This window comes from Saprolegnia parasitica, assembly GCF_000151545.1.
Source record: "Saprolegnia parasitica CBS 223.65 unplaced genomic scaffold supercont2.211, whole genome shotgun sequence".
Taxonomy (NCBI): Eukaryota; Oomycota; class Saprolegniomycetes; order Saprolegniales; family Saprolegniaceae; genus Saprolegnia; species Saprolegnia parasitica.
Window position 1 is genome coordinate 1 of NW_012156605.1, and position 16,143 is coordinate 16,143.

Sequence of the window (16,143 nt, forward strand, 5' to 3'; positions counted from 1 at the left end):
AGCCAGGAATGCCAAGAGCGATGCAGAAGCGCAGGCGTTGTAGACGATCTTGGTAACGCGAGACGATCGGAGCACCGGGCCGAGCACCCGCACAATGATCGATGCTGGGATCTCGGCGCAGTCGAGGACTAGCGTGTGGCCTGAAAAGGCCAGCACAAGGAGCGCTTGGGGCAATGCGCCGTAGGCATGCAGCGCCAAGACACGTGGCTGCGTCGGATCGTGCAAGATCGCGTGTGTCGCGGCGGCTGCCCGGAGCTGGTTCTCTGTTGCGATGACTGTGGTCACATATTTGCTGAGCAGGGACGACGTTGGTCTCGAAGGCGGTGGAGACTTGTGGCCTAAATCAACCGTTAGCTACACCGTAGCAGGTACAATTTACGATCAACACCTGACAAAGTCGCCTTGGGCGTTGGAGACGGTGGCGCTGGCTTGCTCTGTCGACGGTACGCACAGTTCCCGTCGTCGTCAGCGACAGAAATGATACTGGGCATGGCTTCCAGCGTTGCTGCGACGGCGTTCACTGCGTCTTCAAGATCCAAATCGTCGAGCTCCAAGAGACGTAACTCGCGCATGAGCCGCGCTGTGTTGTACGACTCTCCCGACTCGATTTGCTTCACGACCTGCTGCACGTAGGCCGCAATGATGCGGCGTGAGTTGATCTCGGACGAGGCTCTGGGGCTTGCCGCGATTGGCAACGACACTACCGTATCTTCTGCCTCGGGCTCGGATGCGTCATCGTCGTTGCTATCTATTCATTTGACGTATTTGTTTCGACTGTTTGTTTCAACCTCCAGGATGTACGTACCTGCCGACGACGCGGTCGAGCGAGGCGGCGTGGCATCCATGCGGTCGTCGGGCGGAGGAAAGCCGTTGCCAAGAAAGCACGGCCGGTCCGAGTTATGAAAGACAAGCTGCGGATGCTGTGTCAACGAAGCAACGATTGCGGCGACAGCAGCGTCCATGGGCGCGTCCGGCGGCAAGAGTGACCGCACTTGGCTGCGAATGTACGAGACGAAAAAGGGGTCCCCACCCTCGACCCACTCGAGAATCGCACCGAGGTACGTGGCAGCGTGCAGCGCAACAACGGATGCGGCGCTGGTGTCGTTGCTGGTACGAGCTGTGAGGGGCTTTGGCGACGATGTCATGGTGGCTCGTGCAAGGCTGGCTTCGGCAGCCACTGTCGTCGGCGACGCATGCTCGGTCGTGGTGGCGACCAAAACCTGGCTTGCTGCGTGGATGTCGTGGTTGTTTCCCGCCTTTTGCTCGAGACGTTCGGCGGTGGGATTTGTCAACGCCGGTACCTCCTCCATCGAAAAGAGGTAGCTCATGCCCGGGAACGACGCCAGCGGCCGCTGCAGAAGGGCGGGGTCGAAGCCCATGAGCCGGGTACCGTTGGCATCTGTCCACTCTTTCATGCAGCCCAGTGCTCGCAGCGCGTCCAGAGCGACTTGCGTCGTCCCATCCGCGTGGGTGCACGTGCCGGGTAGTTTCGCAGTCGCTCGCGGCGTGATTGCAATTTGGTGGACGTAATGCTGTATAATCGCTCGTCCTTTTGGCACAGTCTTCTTGGGCATCTGTGGTGGCAAAAGTACTCCTTCGGTCGCCGCCACCAGGTACGCGTCTCTGCGTTGCAAGCTGCAATCTTGGAGGACGTTTTGCAGGACGCGCGCGGCCGCCGTTGGAATGTCGTCCACGTAGCCGGCTTTGGCCAGAGTGGCCTCGATTTTCGACAGCTTGTACTGCTTGGATGTCGACTGGATTGCGTGTTGCGCGCCAAAATGCACCCACACGGTCAAATGCTCGAGGAACGCGTCAAACAGTGAGCGCTCCGACGGCCTTGGCGCAGCATCTGCGGCAGCCGGGGTGTCGATGCGTGGGATCGGACGCATTACCGGCGGCATCACGTGGAGAAAGCCACCAAACGCAGATGCAGGGCCAGAGAGACACGCCGGGTTGATCGTAAGGCACTTACCGCCGCCAGCAAGTGTCTTCTCGACAACGCACCCGAGACCCAAAAGGCCTTGCAAAACCGTTCTCACAGCACAAAACGCGTCGACCGAGCATCGAGCGGCCGCCTTTGTAACGTGGGCCGCGATCGTCTCGTGGGCCACGGGTTGCGACGCGATCTGCACACCATAGCGTCGGACGAGCATGACGCTTACGACAGTCCAGTCGGTACTCGGTTCATTGGTCGGTGCAACGTCGGCGAGCGTAAAGCTCCCAGTGTCCAAGAGAAAGGCCTTGCGGGTCGCGTCGAGAGAGAGGTGTGGCTGGGCGTCCAGCATCCGTAGCACGACGGTAGTTGCCGCCTCGATGTCGGTGACGTAGCTTGTTTGCGCGAGCATGTCTGAGAGCTTAGCCACGTCGTAAGTAAATTGCTGCTTCCGTGCGGCTCGACCCATCGCAGCGAGCACTCGCGACGCCGTGTGCTCGAGCAAGGCGTCGTACAGTGTTCGTTCTGTTGTCGTTTTCGGAGATGGGAGTGGTTGGGCCACAGATTTCGTAGCAGGTGCGTGAGCGACCGTCGTACTGGCGTCGGCTTCGTTGGCGTCGCTGATCGGCTCTTCGCAGCTGGGTTCGTTCCCCATCTCTTCTCAACTCTAAAAATCACAAGCCAACGAGTGTCGATGCCTTTCTATCTTTACCCAGCAAACATGGATCGCGTTTTATTTTGGGCTTGCTGGTGGAACACGGTTTGAACCAGAAATCCATCGCCTCGGCATCACTTTCTTTGCTCTGCAGCTAGTGCACCAGCCCGTCTACAGACTTTGGTCGCACGGCGAGGTCGAGGCGTCGATGTCGTTCCAGCAATAACCTTTAGAAAACGTCTGCGTATCGGCTTGGGCGCACAAGTTGTTGGTGGTCGTCGCGTGCGTGGTTGGACGTTGGCATAGGTGTTCGACAAGGTCGCCAGCCCAGCGGTCACGGCACGCGTGGCGTTCTTGTTGCGCCAAAGCACGATCGATGAGATAAACGGGAGCATGATGTATTATTTTTTACTTTGGCCGAGGCAGTCGGCAGCTTCAAACGACTTGTTGTCGTCTTCCGACGATGCACCGCACTCGTCGCAACCGGGAACCACCAGCAGAATTCATTTTTGCTCCGTTTGATTTGCCATGTCATTTTGTATTTTGGTCCAATCACACGCAACTGCAAGCCGGCCACCACGCCGTCGAGCTGCTCGATCCGCCAAATCGCGTTGGAAAATGAAGTCGCCCAAACATGGCAACGTGATAGAGGACACTTCGGAGGTCGCGAAATGCTACTCTGCGTCGTCGTACGAGGCGGATGACGACAATTGTGTGCAATCGAATGCTGTTTGCGGCATATGCCACGGATAAAGCCAACCGCCACATTCAATCGGACCGAGTGCATAAACGCCGAGCGCTTCGAGCTTATCGGACATTCCTCATCAATGATGTCGGATGTATGTACATATATGATGTGCATGGCGGTGTGGCAGGCCGTCCCGCTGCATTTTGTGCCAATTTTCAAAGTCTGCGAACACGGTCGAGTAGCAAATGCGAAAAGACGCTACACTAGGACGCGACGCACCCAGAAATGCTGGCAGATTTCTGCTCCAACACGCGAAGCAGGTCATTGCAGCCAAGGGCGTGCTAGTCGCACGACTGCGACGCCTGCCGAGCCACCAGCTCCGTCGCCTCCTCGAGGTGCTGTAGGTTTGACGTCTTCGATGCGAAGCATTCGGGTCCATTGGACGGACTTTCCCATTTCTGCTGCATAGTGATGATCGTCGTCAACGCGGCGAGTACGGTACCTTTCCAGCAGCTCATGTTATGCGTTAATTATGCGTTGGTAGCGGGCTTGATGCAGATGAATGCGAGGCCAGCAATCCGATGCAGGACGACGCCCATGCTATCAGCTTCGTGTCCCGCAGTACATCAAAAGAGCCCTCGTCAAGAACCCGACGATCTCGATGCGAAGCAGCGATGGAGCGTCGCTATGTCGTCGCTATGTTGAAGTGGATCAAGTGTCACTAGACTCGTGAGGGCGTACTTAATCGAATATGATGGTAAGTGCGCAGGTGGGCAAATCCATGCGCACTTATGCGGGACGCGGCGCTCGGGTGTTTTGGCAGCGGCGAGAAATGACCGAACAATTGCAAATTTATCAGTGGCCCTGGGCGGACGGGCATGAGCGAGAAGGACGCCGAGGTGATGTCGATGGATGGCGACGACGTGGAAGAGGACCTCGACGAGATGTTCGGCTCCGACATGTCGTCGGGCTCGGACTCGGACGCGCCGCTGAAGCCGCCGCCGGCCAAGGCCGAGAAGCCCAAGGCGGCCAAGCTCCTGCCCGACTCGTCCGTGACAGCGACCGTGCCCGCGACCGACGACGAGGCCTCGGAAGACAACGAGCACGAGATGGCACCGTGGGAGCAGATCGACTTGAAGCCGGCCATGGACCTGGTGCGTATCTTCTTGAAGCGGCGTGGTCGCTCATGATGCGCGCGGTAGATCCGGTCCCTCACCGACACGAGCCTCGAGGCCGCGCGGGACTTTACCGCATCCATGGTGGCCAACACGAACCAGCTCGTCGTCGGCTGCGACAGCGTGCTCCTGGAGATCAAGCACATCTCGGACATTCGCGAGACAATGAAGCGACAGGCCAAGGCGACGCCCGCGAGCACGGCGGCTACCGGCGTCGCGTGCGCATGCGGTACCTCCATGATGCCGCTCGGCGTGTTTCCACAGAGCGTCGTGGCGCCCACCGCGCCGGCAGCGCCCGAGACGCCCGTGCTCGACAAGTCGACAGAAGATCAAACCGACCGCGTCTTGTACAAGATCGAAGCGGCAATGGAGAAGTTCCGCGAGCTCGCCGAGATGGTACAGACCATGAGCGTGCAGCACGAGGCGTCGCTCATGTCCAAGCTCGCGATCCCGCAGACCGCCGTGCAAACCATGGTCTCGAGTATCCACTCGGCGGCCGCCGCCGCCACCGCCGCCGCGATCGCGCAAGAACGGGGTGGTCTCTCCCGGGGCACGGGCCCGGGTTACTCGTTCTCGAGCGAGCAGCGCACAAAACTGCAGATCTGGTACTACTCGTACCCGCGGCCGCTGGCCGACGAGCTCGAGCTCATGGCGCAGATCTTGTCGCTGCCACCGTACCACAGCCTCGCGCGTGCCCCGGTGCACCCGACCCACGTCCGGGATTGGTTCAAGCGCCGGCGATTCCGCGAGCGCATGCGCCACGTCATGGAAGTGCTCGAGGCCGGAACGCTGTCGCTGACGAGCGCCGAGGCTGAGGTGCACGCCAAGATTGAGCTGCGCATCCAGACACTGCGCGAAGCCGTCAAGCCCGAAGAGCTCGTACACCCTTGTGCTGTATGTATCCCAATAGCTCATCATCCATCTGCGTGCGATAGATGCGGGAAGCGGCGCGGGCCAACAGCGCGACGTACGTGGCGGTTGCGTCGTCCTTTGGGAAGAAGCGCAACTTGGATCAGTTCCTCTCAATGGCGCAGCAGCTCGGCCAGCCCACGCTCGTGCTCGAGGCGCCCGTTGCGGCAGTCGTCAAGAAGCCGCGCGCCGGCATTCTGGGCGACCCGATGGAGGTCGAGGACGCCGTTGTCGTCAAAGTCGCGAGTCGCGTTGAGGTCCAAGCGATCCAGAACCGCCTCCAAGCGCTGCTGCAGCTGCCCAAGACGACCTCCAACACAAGCGGCATCCAGCAGGTCATGGACCTTCTCCGGTCGATGGAGATTACGAACGAGGTTCGCATCTCGACCAACCTTGTGGCCGACCTCAAGACCGTGCTCAAGATCTACAAGAAGCCGTCGCTGCTCCGGCGGACGACCGAAGCGCTCATGGAGGCCCTCGGGCAGCCCGTCGACGTCAAGAAGAAGAAGCGATATGCAGCAGGCGCCGACGTTCTGGGGCACGCGCCCGCCTCGGTCGACGAGTACGATGACGCGCCGGCCGAAGCACATGGCCACGACGACGCAGACAGCGAGGACGACCAACCGATTCTCAAGCAAGCCAAGAGTGCGAGCAGTAGCACCAGTCGTCGGAAGAAGACAGGTGCCAAGCTCCACCGCCCGATGAAGTTTTCCATGAAGCAAGTCGAGGCGCTCGAAGCGTGGTTCCAAAAGACCTTCAAGCCGTCCGTGCCCGAGATGGAAGAGTACCTCGGTCGACTCAATGGGGCGCCGCTTCGAGACCCGCTCCAGACCGTCGACGTGAGCATGACGCAGCTGCGTCGATGGTTCAACAAGCGGCGGTGCCTCCGCCGACCACCGTTCGCGCTCATGACCAAGGGCGATGAGAAGGACGCGACGAGCAGCCAGAGCCACGACGAAGAAGACGAGGAAGACGACATGGACGACATGGACGACGAGGACATGGCGAGCGAAGAGGAAGCGCGCGCACCGCTGCCACCGCCGTCGCCGTCACCACCGCCGCCGCCGCCGATGCCACCGACGTCGATTCCTCTGCCTCGCGAAGGCTCCGACTCGAGCTCGGATAGCAACGATACCAACGACAGCGATGACGACTCGAGCGACTCGTGAGCGCCGTCTGTACATACGAGCTTGGCCAAGGGCAATAACATATTAAAGAGTTTCTACAAGTACTTGGCGCTCGAATACTCTTGCGGCGATCTCAAGTTCAAGGGTTGGGGTCTCTGCTATCCCTGGTGCCCTTGATACCATGACGCCCGTCGCACGATCAACAAGGAGCGTTTATATCTCGGTTCGCGATCTTCTCGTGCTCGATTGCTGCTAAGTCGTGCATCACTGGAGGTCGTTTCCGGGCGCCACGTCATTCACCTATCTATTGTATGGCATACAAAGAAGAGGTCAGCGGGCAAGGTTGAGCTTGTTTTTGTATACCATACAAATCGACAGGTATTACTCGATCGGGCAGGACTTCTGCGGACGGGACACGCGATCTAGCACCTTCCTCGACCATCGTCGAGATGCAGCAGCGGAAGCTCGGTACCCAAGGTCTTAGCGTCTCGGCCATCGGCCTTGGCGCCATGGGCATGACGGCCTTCTACGGCGACTTTGACCGCGAAGCCGCCGAAGAGACCAACATCGAGACCATTGGCAAGGCGCTCGAGCTCGGTGTCAACATGATCGACACGGCGTGGATCTACCAGTCGTTCGGGATTGACGGCAAGCCCAACGTCACCAATGAGGCGCTCGTGGGCAAGGCCATCAAGCGCTTTGGCCGCGACAAGTTTGTCATTGCGACCAAGTTTGGGCCAGGCATTGCCGCCGACGGCAAGAGCTTTGTGAGCGGCAAGCCCGCGCACATTCGCGAGCAGCTCGCGCAGTCGTTGGAGCGTCTCGGCGTCGACTCGGTCGACCTCTACTACATGCACCGCATGGACCCGTCGACGCCAATCGAGGAGACCATGCAGTGCCTCAAGGAGCTCGTCCTCGAAGGCAAGATCAAGTACGTTGGTCTGTCCGAGTGCTCGAGCGACGAGCTACGCCGCGCCCACGCCGTGCACCCGGTCTCGGCCATCCAGATGGAGTGGTCGCTCACGACGCGCGACCTCGAGGCGACTGTCGTCAAGACGGCGCGGGAGCTCGGCGTTGGCATCGTGGCCTACTCGCCGCTCGGCCGCGGCCTCTTGACGGGCACGATCACGGCGCTGGCGGATCTCTCGGAGAAGGACCGCCGCCTCCACATGCCTCGGTTCCGCAACGGCAACTTTGAGAAGAACGTGCCCAGCTCCTTCTTCGACCTGGCGGCGCGCAAGCATGTGACGCCGGCGCAGCTCGCGCTCGCGTGGGTGCTTCACCGCGGCGAAGACGTCGTTCCGATTCCTGGCACCAAGTGCGCGACGCGTCTGGCCGAGAACGCTGGCGCGGCGGCCATCCAGCTCTCGGGCACCGAGCTCGATGAGATCGAGCGAGCGATTCCGGGCGCCGCCGGTGACCGCTACGACGAAGCCGGCATGCAGGCCGCGTTCAACGCCCGTGAGCTCTAATCCCTCTAACATGGTCCTTGTGATGAGATGCGCGCGTCGGTGGAGCAACCTCGGGTTCGTCGGCTACCGGGTGCGTACTCGGAGCTGCAGCGCGACAGTCAAAGTAGCCAGCTACCACCTGCAGAGATCGGATCGAAATTGCCTCCGAAGGTGTCCGAGAAGGTAAAGGTACTCGGGTAACGGGGCGGACGACCACTGTGTTTCGTTTTCTGTGGAGCTGGCCAGTGCGGAAGGAGTGCCACTCGCCTTGTCGCTGGCCTTGGCCTTGGCCTTGGGTCGTGGACTGGCGTTGGAGCGAATCTCTCCATCTACTGATATCGATATACGCCGCGTAATGAATTCATATCCGAGCTTCCTGGCTACCGCACTGCCAACAATCAACCACGCACGAGCTTGCTTGTGGTCGATGCAAAGGTCGAAATCGGTCGCACGGCCGCGTTTCCGTCGTCGCCGGACGAGATGTAGCGACGTGGCTACTCGTGTTCCATGGCCATCATCGCCATCGCGTGGCATATCGAGAGGGCTTGCTTACTCAACGCCCGAGCGCCAGTTCTTCTGCGTACGCTCAGATCGCCGAGCTCGGAGCCACGTCACGTGCGCATGCAGAGGTGGCAGTGCCTCAGATCTTAGCGGAGTGTCTGATCATCATCTGCTGCAATTATATGGGACGATATTTCGTTATGTCGCTGCGATATGTATGTTGCGGAACTCGGGCTTGCAGCAATCCTGAAGTTTACGCTCTCTCTTACTGAACTGGAGGAGGAGGAGGGAGGAACCAGCAAGCGAGGGGGCGCGTGAGGCCCTCGACCGGTCGCTCCTGGGACTGCGTTTCGAATCGCCGGCGAGAAATGGCGTGGATTCGATATCTTTGGGCAAGCACCAATCCGATTGCAGGATTGCCTTTCGATATTTTATCATGGACCAATCAGATGCGAGGATATTCGAGAGCGCGTGTCGGGCGGAGGTTAGCTCATTCGACAAGACGCGCTGTCCATGCCACTGCTCCCGTTCCTCCAGGACGTCGTCGACGCTGCGTGCCCGAGCAACGGCCTGCGCAAGGAAGTCGCAGTGCTGCAGGCGCACCTCATGGCCAAGACGGCCGAGTGCCACAGTCTCTCGCGCACGGTCACGCAGCTCGAGGAGGCGCTGGCGCGCCGCACCGACGAGTACGACGCCGTGCTCCAAGCACTCACACGCGCCCAGTGCGTAATTCGCGGCTTCCGCGCCGACACAGACAAGTACCTTGAAGCGGTCGAGGCGAGCCGCCGCGTTGTCAAGCGCCTCGAAGCCGACCTGCAGGTGGAGCATGCGTTAAACCTCGAAGCCAAGATCTCGCGCATGTCGCTCGAGCTGCAGATGATCCGCCACAGGAATCAGACCGACGAGATCATTCACGGTCTCGAGTCACAGCTGCGCTTGGCGCGCAACACGGTCAATATGTGTGCGCAGCGAGAAGCCGACGCGGCGGACGAGCTCGAAGCCGAGTCTGGCGCCCTGCAAGCCCGCGTGCTGCGATACCTCAAAGACGCACCACGAAGCAGCGTCGGCAGCACCCAAGCGGCGGATGACGATGAAGACGATTTTTTCGATGGCGATGACGACAGCTCCAGTGACGAGGACGAAGATGATGACACGCCGATCGTCCGGCCACGGTCCGGGTCTGCTTGTGAGCTCGACCGGCGACGACCGACGACGATGGGACAGCTCCTCGCGTCGCTTCGGCCCTCGCACCGCACCTCCACAGGCTCCATCGCTCGCCTCGTCAAGAAGCCGAGTCTCTCCAAATGCAACGCGCACAGCCGCGTCTTCTCCAAGGACCGAGTCACGCGCTGGCGTCTCTGTCAAGTTGTGTCCCCTAGCGTCAGTTCCAAAGCCGTATTTGCGTCCTACACGCCGTAGAGTACACAGCGCAATCGTAGCGTATTTACCATCGTTGTCATCCCTGCCTTGCGCATGCCAGTGTTTGGATTCCTGCGACGAGCAAAGCGCATGCCATGCAAAAGCATACACTGTTTCTACGAAAAAAATATGCAAACACTGTTTGGACGCGACCACACGTGAACATACCGACCGCCATGCCCACACAGCCCAGATGTCGTCTGTCGCACGGGCCTCATTGTACATTATGACCCTGGCGACCGTACGTTGCATGCAAGGGTGTCCATTGATGCCGCCAGGTAGACATCATACATCACCAAGCGACGCAGCAATAAGATCTATAGCGAACTCATTGCGATCTTGGATACCGATACGGCCAATGTATACATTAAACGATATGCTTAGGCGCGGCCCTGAAACGTGCTGGCCATCTCGGCGTCGGCGTAGCGACCGCCGACTTGCTCCGGAATCGACTGCTCGATCGCGACGATCTCGTCCGGCGTCAACTGCACCGTCGCCGCGCCAGCGTTCTCGATCAAGCGGGCCTGACTCTTCGTGCCCGGAATCGGCACCACATCGTCGCCCCTAAAACAAGGCAGTGTGAGCTATAGTACCGAGCAATGATGGGTGGGATGCACCGGTGGAGGACCCAAGCGAGGGCCAGCTGCGCGGGCGTGACGCCCTTGGCCTTGGCAAGGTCAAAGAATCGGTGGCAATGTTCTTGGAGAGGTTCTCCGCGGCGAAGCGAGGGTTGCCCTTGCGCCAGTCCTTGGCGTCGAGCTCTTCCGCCGACGCAATCGCCCCGGTCAAGAGGCCGCGGCCGAGCGGCGAGTAGGCCACGATGCCGACGCCGAGCTCCCGCGCCGTCTTGGCGACCGAGTCTTCAATATCGCGCGAGTTCAACGACCACTCCATCTGGATGGCCGAGACCGGGTGCACAGCGTGGGCGCGACGCAGCTCGCTCGACGTACACTCGGACAGACCAACGTACTTGATCTTGCCTTCGTGGACGAGCTCCTTGAGGCACTGCATGGTCTCCTCAATTGGCGTCGACGGGTCCATGCGGTGCATGTAGTAGAGATCGACCGAGTCGACGCCGAGACGCTCCAAGGACTGCGCGAGCTGCTCGCGAATGAAGGCCGGCTTGCCGCTGATGAAGCGCTGGCCGTTGGCAACACCGAGGCCAAACTTGGTCGCAATGACAAACTTGTCGCGACCAAAGCGCTTGATGGCCTTGCCCACGAGCGCCTCATTGGTGACGTTGGGCTTGCCGTCGACACCGAAGGACTGGTAGATCCACGCAGTATCCAAAAAGTTGATACCGAGCTCGAGCGCCTTGCCAATCGTCGCGATGCTGGGCTCTTCGGCGGCTTCGCGGTCAAACTCGCCGTAGAAGGCGGTCATGCCCATCGTGCCAAGGCCGATCTTGGAGACGGTGAGGCCTTGGCTACCGAGCTTGCGTTGCTGCATCTTGAGGAGTTTGGTGGTCGTTGTCGACGGCGAATGGAAAAATGAGAGAAAGGTGCGACGGACTAGTCGTGGCCGCACGCTGAAATCGTCCCGCTTCGCGAATCTTGCAGGTTGAAGCTCTTGCGTAGTAAAGCTTGGTATTTGTATGGAATACAAACGTCAAATCAGCGCATGAGTAGTATACCTACGTATTTGTATGCAATAGAATACCCAAGCTTATTACGTGTCAAGTGGACAGCTGGCCCGATATCAGATTGCCCTTTGCCGTGTGCAGAAACCGACCAATCAAATGCGAGAAGGCTCGCTGACGCCAGGTCCAGCGGCGCCCGCGAGCTGCTACCGCGTGCATTGCCCCATGCGACCTACCAAATCTACAGTACTAAGATTTCAAACCTTAGTCCTTGAATGTTAACAAGACTAACGTATAGCTCTCTTGCGCAAGCGGGTCCATGGCACCGCTTGGTGAGATTTCGACTTGACGGGGCCTCCCAGCAAAGCACCGTTCAGCCGCACATGAACTTTTGATAATTACGATGCTGCTGCCTGGACGTGACTATTGACGTGGCATCGCCTCCTGCAAGCGTCACTTCGTCACTGGGCTTTTGTATCGTATACTTGATCCTAGATGTACTACTCAAAGCAACTGTGCACCTTCCGCGACGTCGTCTGGTTCGGCGCTGTTCCCGTGCACCTGACCGATCATTTTCTGTTTCTCGATCCAACACAACCATGCAGCAGCGGAAGCTCGGTACTCAAGGTCTTAGTGTCTCGGCCATCGGCCTTGGCGCCATGGGCATGACGGCCTTCTACGGCGACTTTGACCGCGAAGCCGCCGAAGAGACCAACATCGAGACCATCGGCAAGGCGCTCGAGCTCGGTATCAACTTCTTGGATACTGCGTGGATCTACCAGTCGTTTGGGATTGACGGCAAGCCCAACGTCACCAATGAGGCGCTCGTGGGCAGGGCCATCAAGCGCTTTGGTCGCGACAAGTTTATCGTTGCAACGAAATTCGGACTTGGCGTCGACGCCAATGGTCAGCGCTTCATCAGCGGCAAGCCGGCCTTTATTCGCGAGCAGCTTGCGCAGTCGTTGGAGCGTCTCGGCGTCGACTCGGTCGACCTCTACTACATGCACCGCATGGACCCGTCGACACCAATTGAGGAGACCATGCAGTGCCTCAAGGAGCTCGTCCACGAAGGCAAGATCAAGTACGTTGGTCTGTCCGAGTGTACGTCGAGCGAGCTGCGCCGCGCCCACGCTGTGCACCCGGTCTCAGCCATCCAGATGGAGTGGTCCCTCAACACCCGTGACATTGAAGACTCGGTCGTCAAGACGGCGCGGGAGCTCGGCGTCGGCATCGTGGCCTACTCGCCGCTCGGCCGCGGCCTCTTGACGGGAGCGATTGCGTCGACCAACGATATCTCGGAGAAGGACATGCGCCGCCGCAACCCGCGCTTCGCCGATGGGAACCTCGAGCACAACAAGGCAACCCAGCTCTTTGAGCTTGCCAAGGCCAAGGGCGTCACGCCCGCGCAGCTGGCCCTCGCCTGGGTCCTCCACCGGTATCTTGGCCTCGTATGCACTGGGCTTGGTCACTCATCGATTTGATAGCGGCGACGACGTCGTGCCGATTCCTGGCACGAAGAGCCCCGCGCGTCTCATCGAGAACGCGGGCGCGGCAGCGATCCAGCTCTCGACGGCCGAGTTGGCCGAGATCGAGGCGGCGATTCCCAAGATGGCGGGCGACCGCACTGATGCGGCGACGCTGGAAAGCAACTATGGTGCGCGCGAGTAAGAATTAGCCTGCCATTGATAAGTTTTGGTGTTTCGCCTCGTTTCGCTTCGCGCTAGAAGAACTCAAAAGATACATTCAAGAAGTTTACAAAAGGACAATGAGGGCGTCGACATTTAGCCTTGGAGGCACTGCGAGTAGTAGTCGTTGTGCTTGACGCACTTCCAGCCCGCGCTCTTGCAGCAGACGCCGAACGGCCAGTTCTGACCGTTGCACTGGCTCCAGTTCTCGGCACACACCTTGCTGTTGTCGGTCGCCGGCGTCACCGACGGTGTCACCGATGGTGTCACGGACGGCGTCGCGGATGGCGCGCCAAACACACAGCCCTTGGGACCGCCCGGACGCAGCACCTGGCACACGCCGTCTGACGGCGCGACGCAGTTGCCGTTGGCAAAGCTCGGGATGCCGGCCACGCAGCTCTGCACGGCCTTGTCGCCCTTCTTGGGACACTGGTCGCCCGCGTCGCCGCACGATCGCACCCTTGACGCAGTACGTGGCGTCGCCCTGGACACTGACGTTGGCGCAGGCTGTCGGCGACATCGACGGTCTCAGCGGCGGCGACCTGGACCTCGGCCTTGACCGGCGCAAACGTGCAGCCGAACGCACCCGACTTGAGCTTGACGCACTTGGCGTCACGGGGCGCCGCGCACGACCCGCTCACGAAGCTCGGGATGTTGCTCACGCAGTTGGCGACGACCGGGTCGCCCTTCTTGGGACACGCGCCGCTGCCGTCCGTGGAGCCGGAACAGATCGGCCCCGTGATGCAGTATGTGCCGTCGCCCTCCACGCTCACGTTGGTGCAGCCGGCCGGCGTCGTCACGGGCGTCGGTGCGGCACTAAAGACGCACCCACGGGCGCCGGACGCGATCGTCTGGCACACGGGCATCGACGGGGCGCCACGCAGCTTCCGCCGTTGGTGGAGCTCTTGAGGTTGGGGAGGCAGTCGGCGACGGCCTTGTCGCCCTTCTTGGGACACTTGTCGCCGTTGCCGCCGCAGATCGGACCGTCGATGCAGTACGTGGCGTCGCCCTGGACGCTCACGTTGGTGCAGGCAGCTTCGGCGTCGTGGTGGCGGTGGTGGCGGTGGTGGTGGTGCTCGGACGCCATCGCAGCCGCGAGCAAGACGATGAGGTAGCGGAACTGCATCTTGATGAGGGTGGGAAGCACGAAGCAAATATGAAAGTGGGAAAGTGCGACCAGCGACGCGCTGTCTGAGGACGCTTGGGATAAGCATCGAAATCGATGGATATACTGTAGTGGTGAAAGAAAGGGTTATTCTTCTAGATGCCTCGAACTGGATCGGACTAGGGCGCCCAGTGGTGCAGACTGCACCACTGGACCGAGAGTCAATGCACGCTTAACTCGCGATCTCGACAACTTCGTCGCACGTCGCGGGGTTCGAAGCTATCGCCGTGTCTATAGAATCGGTGCAATCGCTCAGGACTACCGGTCCCGATATGCGCAGACGTTTCGCTGGAAGGGTCACGGTGCGACAGATGTCTATTGGCCGAGTCCCATCCAGAGCCCTCAAGGCTTGACGAGGGGAAGCAAGCGATCGGCTTTATCGCTGCAAGGAGACGTCAGGTAATACATGTATTGACGTCTGTTGTCCACAGGGAGAAGACGGACGTTGTGAGTAACATGGTTGGCATCTCGGTCCGAGTGCTGCGTCCGACATAAAATACCCATATCCAGCACCTTCGTAAGCCCTCGGTTTAGTGACGTAGGACTGAGTTTCGACCATATTCAATACAACGATATACCTCATCGAATTTTGAAGTCGTTCAAGCGAGGGGACAACGCAAGATGCGAAACAAAGATCCCAGTCGTTGCACTTTGCATTTGGCGCGTTGACATGCACGTCGTCTTGCGGCTTCTGATGTGTCTGACGGCGCTAAGCGTCGCCGCGAACTACCAGCCACCGCCGCTTGACGATGTGATCGCGGCCGACGCCTGCGGCAACGCCACGGCGGGCTACCTACCGTCGCTTCAAGTCGGGAGCTTTGCGCGCAGTGCGTATTTTGATTGCTTTCGACGCCACGACCAAGTCTTTGCGTTCGTGTCGGCCATGCTAACGCGCGTGCCCGGCCTCACGACGACCAATTTTACCATCGGTCAAACGCTGCAAGGTATGCTTGCGATGCCAGATGCCTGGCAGCTCATTTGTTGCTTTAGGACGGGCCATGCCAGCCTATACGTTTTCGCTGTCGCCGTCGCCGCCCAAGAAGCTCGTGTACATCCAAGCGCTGCAGCACGCTCGCGAGTGGGTCGCAACCACGTCGACGGTTTACGCTCTCGCGCGCGTGCTCGACGACGTCGTCGCTCAAAACAGACGGTGCTGGCGGTACCTCCTCCCGAGTCTCGACCTTATCTCATAGCTAACGGTGGTAATAATAGCTCCTCAAGGTGTACGAGTGGTGCATCGTGCCCATTGTCAACGTCGATGGCTACGTGGCCACGTGGAACGGCGATCGATACCACCGCAAGAACATGCGACCGTTCAACGAGCCCAACGCCTCGTCGCTCGCGTTTGGCGTCGACCTCAACCGCAACTTTGGCCCCAGTACGTCGTTCAGGGCCGAGGCAGACGAGACCACAGAGGTGTACCCTGGCACCGCGCCGTATAGCGAGCCAGAGACACTGGCTATTCACACGTGGCTGCAAGCGCGCGAGCCACAGAGCATCGTTGGCGCCTTGGACGTGCACACGTACGGCGGCTGGGTCCTCTCTCCGTTTGGGCACCAGGACGACGAGCCGTCACCGCCGTTTGGCAACGCGCTCGCGACGCTTGCCAACGTGACGCGCCGCGCCATGGGGCCAACGTATCTGAACCAGCGCTCGGTGCAGCTGTACCCGGTCTACGGCGGGTTTGGCGACTACATGTACCTTCTCTACGGCGCGCCGGCGCTCATTATCGAAATGGACGGCCACGACTTTCGCGCGCCATCGTCTGTGATCCGGCCGCGCGGCGACGAGCTCTACCGAGGTGTGATCACGTACGTACAGGCGCTGGCGACGTGGGTAAATGACGCCAAGCCGAC

General features: G+C 60.0%; 8 protein-coding genes across 8 annotated transcripts in view; 5 read left to right on the forward strand and 3 right to left on the reverse strand.

Moving 5' to 3' along the window:
* Positions 1-805: 805 nt before the first annotated feature.
* SPRG_15861 (hypothetical protein) lies at positions 806-2,345 on the reverse strand (the record flags this gene model as incomplete). Its single annotated transcript, XM_012355151.1, has 1 exon — positions 806-2,345. A coding segment is annotated over one exon (1,540 nt), but the record flags the coding sequence as incomplete, so codon positions are not given.
* Positions 2,346-4,110: 1,765 nt separating this feature from the next.
* On the forward strand, positions 4,111-6,589 carry SPRG_15862 (hypothetical protein). The gene is made up of 3 exons (XM_012355152.1): positions 4,111-4,430; positions 4,479-5,330; positions 5,387-6,589. Exons 1-3 carry the CDS (start codon positions 4,155-4,157, stop codon positions 6,527-6,529), a joined length of 2,271 nt encoding a protein of 756 aa, XP_012210542.1. The 5' UTR covers positions 4,111-4,154; the 3' UTR covers positions 6,530-6,589.
* A 281-nt stretch (positions 6,590-6,870) lies between these two features.
* SPRG_15863 (hypothetical protein) lies at positions 6,871-7,959 on the forward strand (the record flags this gene model as incomplete). Its single annotated transcript, XM_012355153.1, has 1 exon — positions 6,871-7,959. The coding sequence occupies exon 1, from the start codon at positions 6,937-6,939 to the stop codon at positions 7,957-7,959; it is 1,023 nt and encodes a 340-aa protein (XP_012210543.1). The 5' UTR covers positions 6,871-6,936.
* Positions 7,960-8,940: 981 nt separating this feature from the next.
* SPRG_15864 (hypothetical protein) lies at positions 8,941-9,901 on the forward strand. The gene has a single exon (XM_012355154.1). The coding sequence runs from the start codon at positions 8,953-8,955 to the stop codon at positions 9,856-9,858; it is 906 nt and encodes a 301-aa protein (XP_012210544.1). The 5' UTR covers positions 8,941-8,952; the 3' UTR covers positions 9,859-9,901.
* A 296-nt stretch (positions 9,902-10,197) lies between these two features.
* On the reverse strand, positions 10,198-11,364 carry SPRG_15865 (hypothetical protein). The gene is made up of 2 exons (XM_012355155.1): positions 10,476-11,364; positions 10,198-10,422 (listed from the first exon to the last, which is right to left on the reverse strand). The coding sequence occupies exons 1-2, from the start codon at positions 11,305-11,307 to the stop codon at positions 10,373-10,375; spliced, it is 882 nt and encodes a 293-aa protein (XP_012210545.1). The 5' UTR covers positions 11,308-11,364; the 3' UTR covers positions 10,198-10,372.
* Positions 11,365-12,036: 672 nt separating this feature from the next.
* On the forward strand, positions 12,037-13,119 carry SPRG_15866 (hypothetical protein; the record flags this gene model as incomplete). The annotated part of the gene is made up of 2 exons (XM_012355156.1): positions 12,037-12,872; positions 12,922-13,119. 2 exons carry the CDS (start codon positions 12,037-12,039, stop codon positions 13,103-13,105), a joined length of 1,020 nt encoding a protein of 339 aa, XP_012210546.1. The 3' UTR covers positions 13,106-13,119.
* Positions 13,120-13,218: 99 nt separating this feature from the next.
* On the reverse strand, positions 13,219-14,384 carry SPRG_15867 (hypothetical protein; the record flags this gene model as incomplete). The annotated part of the gene is made up of 3 exons (XM_012355157.1): positions 14,003-14,384; positions 13,665-13,973; positions 13,219-13,629 (listed from the first exon to the last, which is right to left on the reverse strand). Exons 1-3 carry the CDS (start codon positions 14,246-14,248, stop codon positions 13,219-13,221), a joined length of 966 nt encoding a protein of 321 aa, XP_012210547.1. The 5' UTR covers positions 14,249-14,384.
* Positions 14,385-14,981: 597 nt separating this feature from the next.
* Positions 14,982-16,143, forward strand: part of SPRG_21631 (hypothetical protein) — a gene marked incomplete at both ends in the record, with an annotated part of 2,764 nt that continues 1,602 nt past the window's right edge. The window contains 3 exons of the mRNA XM_012355158.1: positions 14,982-15,231; positions 15,278-15,420; positions 15,500-16,102. Of these exons, the coding sequence (XP_012210548.1) occupies positions 14,982-15,231; positions 15,278-15,420; positions 15,500-16,102 (996 nt within the window). The remainder of the gene's footprint in view (positions 15,232-15,277; positions 15,421-15,499; positions 16,103-16,143) is intronic.

Coding starts and splice junctions, on each gene's coding strand:
- SPRG_15862 (XM_012355152.1), top strand. CDS start 4,155: ATGAGCGAGAAGGACGCCGAGGTGATGTCGATGGATGGCGACGACGTG. Junction 4,431..4,478: donor TGAAGCCGGCCATGGACCTG/GTGCGTATCTTC, acceptor TGCGCGCGGTAG/ATCCGGTCCCTCACCGACAC. Junction 5,331..5,386: donor CCGTCAAGCCCGAAGAGCTC/GTACACCCTTGT, acceptor TGCGTGCGATAG/ATGCGGGAAGCGGCGCGGGC.
- SPRG_15864 (XM_012355154.1), top strand. CDS start 8,953: ATGCCACTGCTCCCGTTCCTCCAGGACGTCGTCGACGCTGCGTGCCCG.
- SPRG_15865 (XM_012355155.1), bottom strand. CDS start 11,307: ATGCAGCAACGCAAGCTCGGTAGCCAAGGCCTCACCGTCTCCAAGATC. Junction 10,423..10,475: donor CTCGCTTGGGTCCTCCACCG/GTGCATCCCACC, acceptor GCCTTGTTTTAG/GGGCGACGATGTGGTGCCGA.